Source organism: Temnothorax nylanderi, unplaced genomic scaffold (genome assembly GCF_030848795.1).
Source record: "Temnothorax nylanderi isolate EJ_2023f unplaced genomic scaffold, tnyl_v1.0 TNYL_tig0003_pilon, whole genome shotgun sequence".
NCBI classification, from domain to species: domain Eukaryota; kingdom Metazoa; phylum Arthropoda; class Insecta; order Hymenoptera; family Formicidae; genus Temnothorax; species Temnothorax nylanderi.
The window spans coordinates 3229053-3239539 of NW_027249065.1; the positions used below are offsets into that span (position 1 = coordinate 3229053).

The window sequence follows — 10487 nt, forward strand, 5'->3', positions numbered from 1 at the left end:
TTTGAATAGTACTTAAATTAAGTAAAAATATCTAATTCTAGATAAATATGTGATTATATTAAGTAAATATGTCATTGGTACTATTCAAATAAATATTTTCTTGGATCTAAATATTTTTTTTTCAGTGTGTAAAATTTTCATAGAGAATTTAGCCAATCTGACGCACATTAATTGTAATTCGTATGTATAGAATTTAAGAATACATCCCAGTCGTAAAAAAGAAATTGCAAATCGATGGAAAAAGTAGAAGTATCTTTTGTCAAACATAACGTCGGCAAGTTCGAAGAATACGAGATTCTATTTTGCGATTCTTACGCCCGCGCGAACTGTTTCGTCCCGTGTCCTCATAAATATTCACGGGATATCGCGCGAAGAATTGTGCGCGAGATACTTCTTTCTCGTGCAGGAATTTCGAAAGGCAGTCGAATAAATTCAAATATTTGCGCTTGTGTCCAGGGAGCACGAGAAACCGAAGTTCCTCGCCTTATCGTCAAAGAGAAGTGAGCTCGGGAAGCGTCAGATCAGGCGGAAGTGGTGGAGCACAGGTCAATCTGGGATATGGAACGAACGCCTGGGCCGATTCCAGGCGAGCCAGCAGCTCCGTTTCGCAGGTAACTGATTCTCTCTCTCTCTCTCTCTCTCTCATTCTCACTCACTCTTTCTTGTCGTGCAATCCCGGTTTGCAACGTTCAAGGAATTTCTTTCTCGGCCATGCCGTTACAGTGCACGCCCCAGTTGTGTTACGAGTGTTCCGGAATTTCTCGTCTGAGCGACGGAAACGGGCGACTGGGACGCTCTCCATCTTTATGACTCAACAGATATATACCGCGGGCAACTCGAGGTTGCAATTTGTCATTTATCATCCGTTGCAGTAATTACGATGAAGTGAAGCAGTTGCAGGCAGAAAGCACGAGAGCATTCTTTTTATTCGTCGGAAGTGCGCTAACAAGGCAACTTCCGTAAACCACGAGTTGTGCAAAGAGGAAAAAAAAAGTGGAACTTTTTCCGAACGCGGACTGGTTTGGTACGAGTGCATAATACTTTTTTTTTTTACACAATCATTTCTGCGACCAAAATATTGTTTTAGATATTGAGAATAATGAGTTCACGCGAGTTTGATGTAACTGATTTTAAACTTTTCACAGAGCGAGAGCAATTAGTAGCAATTAATAAATAATACCTATTATCATAAAATTTTACATTGTATAATTATATAAATTTCAAAATTTTATGTACCTTTTTGTAAAATCTAAATATTTGCATAAATTTTAATAACAGTACATGCATATTAAAATTTATATTGAATATGCATATTTGCCCTAAACATACTGTATATTATGCCTTCTCACAATATAAAGCAAATTATTAATTTATTTTATTTTATTAATATTTCGTGAGTACGGCGATGCAGAAATTATTGGGTAGATTTTCTTTAAACTACGATACGGATTACAGATTCGCATAATTATCTAAATTTAAAACAGAAAGATTTTGGATTCAAATGTATTAAGGCTCGGATTCTCGCGGGAATTTCGTTCTAAAAGTTGATCTTTGCCAAACGCATTTTTATCGAGACAAAAACCGATCAAGTCTTGCGAAAGCGTTATTTCCCGTCTTCTTTTTCGTCGCTTATCCTTGTAAAATCTTCCAAGTAATTTTCCTTATTACTCCAGGGACATCCCGTCGACTTCGTAAGACTTTTTACAATTTTATTTTTAATGACAAAATTTGCTTAAGTTCGGTTATAAAAGTGAAATGAGCCAGAAATCTGCTCGTATAGTAAGCATGATAAAAGACAGACGACCACCCGCCCTGAAAATAGTCTATCTTATTTAACCGGAAAGAATGTTATATTAATCATACTCGTATAACGAAGAGATTGTGATGATAATACCGCTTATTTTCCAAGATTGGTCATTTATCTCTTTGTTAAATTACACGAACTATAGAAAGTATTTCCTCCGTATATTGCACCTATCAACGGAAAGTTTTCCTCTAAAAAAGAAGCTTAAACGATCTAAAATTGCACTCCGGACTGGTTTTCTGGTGCAGACGCAGCATGGCACGATATGTTGCTGCAATGCACGCGAGGCGAGGTCGAGTGAATGACGATACAAGCGATAGCTTCACCGCGAGATCCTCCACGCCCGTATCCCTGGTGGCATGCTCATTGCCTTTTGATGGAAAACTCTAATGAGCTTTCTACGAAGATAAATATGTTTAATCACGCTTAACAAACAAAGCAGAAAAGTTATGCAAAAGATAAAGAAGATCAACTGATAAAGGGAAAAGGAGAATAAAAAGTGAAGCATATATACATAGCATATATATGTTTCAAAACTTTGATCAATATTTTAAGTTCTCCTTCATACTTTTCTTAGAAAAATTCAAAGACAATTTTTTTTCGAGATTTCTTTGAGAAATAAAACCTGACTGAGATGCATCTTGACTTCGCAACTTTAATGACAGATGACGGAACAAATCCATACGATGAAATTGAAGCATTTTGCAAATTGTTAAAGCAATTATTATAAGCGCATGGCTATTATTTCCTACGAGAATTATAGTGTGAAGCTGCACGAAGAGTGCCGGCACACTTTGCTCGTGACAGCTTGAATTTTTGTCGCACAGATCACATCCGCGGCTTATTTCCGCGGTTATATCCGCGCGAAAAACGTACCCGAGACGTGTACCGCGCTACCCGAGGATTTCTCGAAGAATCTTATTCCGTAGAACGCGCGGGCGCGTAAAACGAGAATCGACGACAGTCAATGAGAGAGAGGAGATCGTATCTGCAAAGCAGTGCTCATGCTTTTCAGGACCGCTTATTGGATCCACGTTGTGTGGAAAGTGAACGGAATGTAAATTGATCTCGAGTCTGACGCCAAATCTACGCGGCGGCGGCGTTGCGAAGAAGCACAGCTGGATAAAAAGTGCCGAAACCAATAATTAAAGCGTACCGTAGAGTCGGGTTTCTCATGGAATATAAAAAGTATCGACTTTCATTTGCTAGTGATTAAATTGCTACGTAAAATCTTTCGCACGGTGCATTGAATTTGTATTCATTAAGAAAAAAAGTAATCTATTCAAAAGAATTTTTTGTAAAATCGTTGAATACACCGTTTTTAAAATTCGGACCGCCGTTAATTTTTATTTCTGAATTGCGAACGTGTTAGTTAATACGGGTTCCTACTGAAAGCCGGGAAAAACTGTACTTATTTCATCGCTAATTGGATTATTTTATAATCAGCGAAATACAGAAATACGAAATGGTACACGGCAACGTAGACCGACATAAGGTAATTAAGATAAAATAAAACAAAATTAAACTAACGTTTTACTAAAATATAATTACAATAAAAAAAATGCAGAGAAAGAAACAGAGAGAGAGAGAGAGAGGGGGAGGAAGGGAGTTAAAATAAATTAAAAGTTAGAATGTGTCTTTTATAGCTTTATAGCTTTGTGAAAGCTTTTCTATAATAAAGTCTAATGTTACGTATATGCTATTAATCAGAATGAATGTACTTGCCGGCACAAAATTATATCACATTAAGTACGGGAGAAAATCTGATTTGAGCTGGTCGCGTGTGCTTTCAGCTTTCAGGCGATGAATCGCGCCGGCTTTGCGCCAGCGGCGCGAAGGCACCTGAAAAGGGTGATGTGGAGGCTGCGAATCTCGGTGTGGCGACCTATGGCTCAGTCGTGTTTCAATTGAAAGACGCCCACCTCGAGGCGAACGGCATCTGTGACTTCGTCTTTCGCGCTTTGAGAGTTATCAGCAAGACGATGACGTTCACCATATGTCTGACCTGTTTGTCCACTGTGCCTATTTTGATGTTCATCTTCGGTGAGTAAAGAGACACGGGCAGATGCGGGTAGAAACGAATGGTTTCGATTAATCTCGGTTGCGCGAATCGAGAAAGGTCTTCGACCGGTAATCGACCATGTATGGATAACTTAATCACGAGAAAGTATGTTCAGATAGCATGATGAATATTACATAATGACTATCAGCTGGATAAGTGGGTCGAAAATGACCTCACCGAAGTTAGTTCAATCCGTTTTACACTTTGAAACAAAAAGCCGATCGATACCTCTCTCTGGCAGTACCTATATCCATAACAACTATAACGGCAGGGTCTCGTGAGACCTAGAGAGGAAAACTATACAGTCTGTCCCTGCTCTTTGATTTGTGGCGCTTTTTAAAATTCAAGAATTGCCAGCGTTATTTTTTTTAGTAGATATTACTTAATATTTTTTTATTTTACTTGTTTTTAATATGTAATACTTTCTCGATATTGCTTTTAATGATTATTGTACGAATATGTGCCAGTAAAAAGATATTCGGTTGATATTCAAAAGAATGATGTAGAACGAGTGATTAAACAAGATGTTCTCTTAAACTTTCTTTGTGTTTCAATAAACTACGTAAAATCTTGTAGCTTTTTCTGATGTAAATTTTTCTCCATTACATATCTCTCGGGAAAGTTAGAGCTCTTTTATTGCCTCTTTAACCTCTCTTAAGGGAAAGCTTTACGCATAGCCCGGCGGAGATAATTTTGCAGATATCAAAGAAAATTTTTAACGCGTAATACCCATCAGTATCGCGCTGTGTTTAGTCACTTTTCTCTCTTCAACTAATCTCCAAGTTCAACTTGAGTTAAAAATACGGAACCTGATAGCGAGAGATAATTCCCCGGAGTATTTCACGTGAAAGACGCGTCAATCAGGATAGCGGATAAGGTTCTTTTATCAGCGTCCTGGCAGAAGTATATTTCGCACTATCGTTAATAATATAAATTTACATTTGAAATTTTTTACGAATAAACTGGCGAAATTTCTCTCCAGTGTGGGGAAGATTTATTAGCTGACAATTTTTGAAGTTCGCAATCTATCACGTAATCATATTGCTTGCAATAATATAATTTTGTGGAGCTATTAGGTATTGCACTTGATGTATATTCTTTTAAATGTCTAACATATAATGATATTAGAACAACATAATTATATTTTTTATTATATTTTTAGAAAATAAATGCAATTAAATTTCGAGATAAACTCAGAAATAATAATTTATCGTTCAGGTAAATATGAGAGATCCTTTTTCCTATAATTTGCTCGCGGTGTAAAATTCAAAATAAAGCCTATATTTTTTAGATGATCTAGATTCAGTATGTATCTAATTCAGAATTCATAGGATCAAATTCTATTTATAATTGTATGTGCTATGTAAAAAAAACCATTTAAAAAATGAGATATAATATATACATAAAATATATATTAAAATATGCGGCATACAAAATTATAAATAGAATTATATCTTGAAATCTGATGCAAATTATAGACCACCTAAAGATTCAAGATGCAAATGGTGCATTGTTTCCTTCCCTCATGAAGTTTCAACCAGCGAAATGTAAATATTTGATAAATGTTCACGGCGGTAGGAAGAGATTTCCGGCAAGGCAAAGTAAATAAAATCTTACTTCTCCCAACAAATCTTTTAACATTTTACGAAATCAAATTTCCCAGTCTGTTCCTAATGGTATTCCTAATGGTATTGGTAAATCACTCGTGTGATTTTGCAACATTTACATATAGTTTTAATATAACTAAATTTTAATGCAATAATAAATCTCTTAATAAGTTTCTATCAGAAATGCAGCATCTATAGGCATTTCCCCTTCCGGCCAATTCAGTTAAAATTCCACGAAATGTACGACATAATTTCTGAGCTAATTAATGCTACCGGGATTACGACACGTGAATCGCTAGCGTGTTGAGCTTGCAGCATGCAAGCATACTTAATTTCTCGAGCAGGTTACTCGCGCAGTAGGGAGCACGGACGTTCAACCTGATTTATTGTAAACCTGGTGCATTCACCTCCCGGCAAAATCCACCTAGTAAGAACGTGCAATCGATAATAATGGCATAGGTAAGCTGCGAAAGTGACCGCAGATCGTCGATTCCGAATACGACTTAAATCTTTCGTAAATCACGATACGAAAATGGAATTTAAGTCATAGATTGGGAACTGTGCTGTGAAAATTTAATGAGGCACTTAAAGTTGAGAGCTAATTCGAGCAATGCGAAGCATATTGAATTCTCGATTAGAATTAGAACGCTACTGAGAAGATTTCTTCATCGCGCATTTCGATGAAGAAATCTTCTTAGTAGAAAGAATATAAGAAGCGATCAATATATCACGATTTCCGGCTTTCCGAGAAAGTTTATCCAATTATTTCGAGCTCACGAGATTCACTCATTACAGTGTTGCAAAGCAAAGATAATAAAGATAAGAAATTTAAAATAATGTTTTCTTGGAGTTTTTAACATTTTATAAATATTACAATACCTTTGCAATTATCGAAGTATTTAGGACGACGGTATCGATTTCTCATCGCAGCGAATGTCACGAAATAAATTCTAAAAAAAAAACCGTCGGGGATTGTGCTGTAGCAGATAAATGTAATATATCGTTTTTTCGCTTTTTATTTAACACAACGATTAATGATAATTATAAGCTATAAACCTTGCTTGATCAATAAGAAACTTATATATACGGAAGCACATATCATAGTATGTTGTAGTTATCGAGAACTAAGGTAACAAAGGTTCGGCCGCAGTGAAACGCATACTCCCTCGTCTTCGCCAACCGAAGGTTGGCAGCAGTCGGGAGAAAAATAGTTTATACAAAAAATGCGCATAATAACAAGATACACATTACTCTAGTATCGCTGCGGAGAATATGAGGTATGCACATGTTATCCTGAGTCGAACGTCGAACCAGAATGTCGTGATACACAGAATGTCAGGCAACAAGCAATTAATGCTAAATTATTCCTCGCTGGCGTTGCCATAAAAGCGCATAATAATGCGCGTCAGATATACGTTAGATCTTAATTGATGGACAAGAATATCGGTTAAGGAGCGCCTCTCTCTCTCTCTCTTTTTTTGACGAGGAATAAGCTCTAGATGAATTACTATATCCCGTATTATTTCTGGTTATTACTCAAACTATAAAGTATTCAGGTCATGGATATAAAAAGGACGGGTATAAAAGGAAGACGGCGCCATAAAACGTCTACTAATGAAGCAAGTTGCAGCGAGAAAACGACGGAGGCAGAAGTCATTATAATCAATTATCGAGTTTACTGCAACTTGCACTTATTATACGATGCAACGTGACATCGAAATTATTCCGTATATGTCTTATATGTTTAACTAAAGATAATTTTACATTTTATATTCAAAAGAAATATAAAAGAATATATTGCGTATTAATTTTCGACGTGCACAGCAGACTTTTTGAAGCCAGATCCAGACCGAGCACACGAGTGAATAGAATAGCATACTTTTGTGTTTAGTTCGCATTTGTTTGTTCGTTCTAAATTCGCCTTTGTGTTGCAACAAACGGCAAACATGTTAACAATCAATGTTTGAATTTATTTTTGCAGGTGTGCAGTTCATTAAGGATTGCCCTAAAGAACCGTATATTCCCGTGTACATGCTGATCGGGGGCGTTTTGGGCGCTGTGCGTATGTTCTGGGCGTTGTACTCGCAGTTACGCTCTCGGAGGCCGGAGGTCTTGTCCGTTCCCGCCGTCAGACCACACGTCTCGCCTATGAAATTACTCTCCATAGCTTTATCATGCTTCCTGGTCGCGTGGTTCGTGTTAGGTAAGCAAGAAATTTCATCTAAAATTGTACACGACGCGTTATATTTCGCACCGCCAGAACTTTCCGAGCGTTAAAGCCACAGAGGATTTACTCGACGAGTATATGCGTGAGTCGGATTACGAAAATACATGTTTCATTATATTCGGCTCTATGATTACATAATAACTTTATGCTAACGTAATTAAATATTAGAAGATAATCGTTACGTACAAGATTGAGCAAATTCCAGATAAATAATGATAAAATTAATAATTCCTATTGTTTTTAAAATAATAAAATAAATAGTTCCTATTCCTTAACATTTTTTTGATAACTAATTATATAATTTTTATTCTCTACTTATCTCTTTGTTTTCCACTGTTTTTCTGTTTTTATTTCATTAGTTATTCACATTTCGTTGTACTTTATAATTTAATTTTATTGCACCATATTCTATATTTTTAAAATAAAATTCTCTGAGATAAAATTCAGGTTTCTAATAGAAATCTCTTGTATGGCAGGCCTGAATAGAGATTTTGAAAAGTTTTAAATGACGTAGTGTATATAGCTATGAAAAACAATTCCGTCACGATATTATTATATTATATTGTTCCATAAATTGCAGCGTGTATTATATTTAACTCTCTTGCATATTGGTCTTAATTGCGCATGGAACTTTCCGTTCCATGTTATTCTTATGAAGTTTTATGTTGACGAAAATATCGGTCAAGTTGCTGCTAGGCTTTGCTTATATTTGCACGTTGCAATAGATGGTTTTAACGGCGTGTCCTATCTTTAGCGATAAATGGATCAATATTAAAGTATCGCAAAAGTGCGCTTTAATAGCGTCGTTATTAATCAACATATACAGTTATCTTCATTTTTTTTTATAAATTGTCGATATATATTATAAAATATTATGCTACGTGTATGATATATTAGATTTATGGATTGATTATATTTTTCCATTTTACTTTTATACTTGAGGATTTTCTTAAAAATAATTCCTAATACAAATTCACGTGAAATGGCAAAGAGCGTTGAAAGCATGCGCATGTAAATCCGTGTGCGAGAGAAAATTTCGCGATTACAAAAAATTCACGGTTCATGACGATTTAACTGTTCGTGACTAAGCGCCGTCGTGCAATATTTATATGTATGTATTTCGTGCGGCGCACCAATTCGTACGGCAAAACGCGACAGTTCGTTGGTCGGAATGCAGGACGAGATTGTAGGCTGCTTAACATGTACGTAATATAGAACGTTATTACTTTGAAAATTTTTAGGCCTAATACAAGAACAAGTTTCGAGGTGAAATCGAGTGAACAAACGGATACGAGGAAAATTTTTCTATGTATGTTTCGACAAAATCCTTCGGTATGGCAAACTGAATAATTTGATAACATGAATTAAATAATTTGATAGCTTGATAACGTTCTAACTTGATAACATCGATGCCCCGACATTCTATGCGATGCTCCTCCTTTCATCGCTTAGACTTTAAATCGAATAATTAATTCCTAAGTTCATTGTTTTTTTCTCTTTTTGTTTTAGGACATTACTGGATACTGCATATAATGTGGCCAGAATACGAACTTTCGTTGTACGCGCCCAATAGGTGGTGTCACAAGACGCTCTATATTTTTTCTTTAGTTCATCTGTGCGTAGCGTACGCGGTTTTATTTGTAATATTAATCGTGGCAGTCGGCCTGGCTTTCTGCAGAATTCTGGAATGCCCTTTACCAGAAAGGTAAGTCAATTTTTGGAACTTGAAATGATCAATTTGTCCACATACAATTTCGGACCAACGACGAAAAGATCAATTGCACTAGTTGCAATAGACCAAATCAATGTTACTCGATTTACTTTAACGAGAGATATATCTTTGAAACATGTATAAAACTTTAAAAAGTATCTAGTAATTATTTATACAAAAATTTAAACATCTTCGATTATCTACATGTAAGTTTTTGTAAATATTAAACTTAAACATATGGATTTTAATAAATATTAAACATATTGTCCATACGTGTATAAATTTTTATTTTATGTAATTTGTATATTTTCAAATTTCTGTCCTTTGCAGATATAACAAGCGACAATATATTTCAATAAAAACTATTCTTTCTCGAAATTAAAATGATGGGAGAGTAACACAGATGCTGTACGAATTTTTCTTGGAATATATCTACGAATATTACTCATAATGAAAATAACGGGCGATGTTGATCTAATTCTCGTAAAATTGACGATGAAAAACTACTTTACGACGACGAAGAACCCGATAATGAAAAATATTTTGTCCCGACGGCACCGCGTTTCAATCTGCGTATGTTACAACATTTGATACATTTGGAGAGCTGAGTAGTAAGGGTCGTGTAACGTGAGGATCATATAAACGCACACCGATCATGTTCCTATCGTCCGGCGATATGTGAACATCGTTCGCAGCTCGCGTTGCGTGCCCACTGTAATAACGACATGATTGGAGAATTCGTGGCGATTGCAAGAGATGCGTAAAAACGCTTGGCTTCGCAAAAATATCCATTCCGCAATTTCGTCGTTTGTATTTCACACACACACAAAAAAAATGGTAAATGCTTAACTTATTGAAATCGTGGTGCCCAATAATTTCGCTAACGCAAAATTACGTTTCCTGAACCAGTACGGTTTTGACAGCATCTTTATTCGATCTATCTCAAACCACGCACACATCTCAACGCACACATTACAAGTAAAATAAGATAAAATGAACTTTATACGTAAGGCAACGAACCCACGATCGATAAGAGCATACTCACGCTCCAAAGCGCGCCCGTTTTGCTCGACTTT

At 36.0% G+C, this 10487-nt stretch overlaps 1 protein-coding gene and 1 long non-coding RNA gene across 3 annotated transcripts in view; one reads left to right on the forward strand and one right to left on the reverse strand.

Annotated features, from left to right (window-relative positions):
* The window catches only part of LOC139772322 (uncharacterized), a 41878-nt gene that overhangs the window by 19917 nt on the left and 11474 nt on the right, over window positions 1–10487 (forward strand). Inside the window, exons 4-8 of one of the 2 annotated variants that reach the window (XM_071705933.1) lie at window positions 457–611; window positions 3598–3847; window positions 7455–7676; window positions 9210–9405; window positions 9742–10483. In XM_071705933.1, the coding sequence (XP_071562034.1) occupies window positions 457–611; window positions 3598–3847; window positions 7455–7676; window positions 9210–9405; window positions 9742–9793 (875 nt within the window). In that variant the 3' untranslated portion in view covers window positions 9794–10483. Of the gene's footprint in view, window positions 1–456; window positions 612–3597; window positions 3848–7454; window positions 7677–9209; window positions 9406–9741; window positions 10484–10487 lie in introns of those variants that run through there. The other variant, XM_071705943.1, reaches the window with a different exon arrangement.
* The window catches only part of LOC139772328 (uncharacterized), a 62863-nt gene that overhangs the window by 1079 nt on the left and 51297 nt on the right, over window positions 1–10487 (reverse strand). The window lies entirely within an intron of this gene.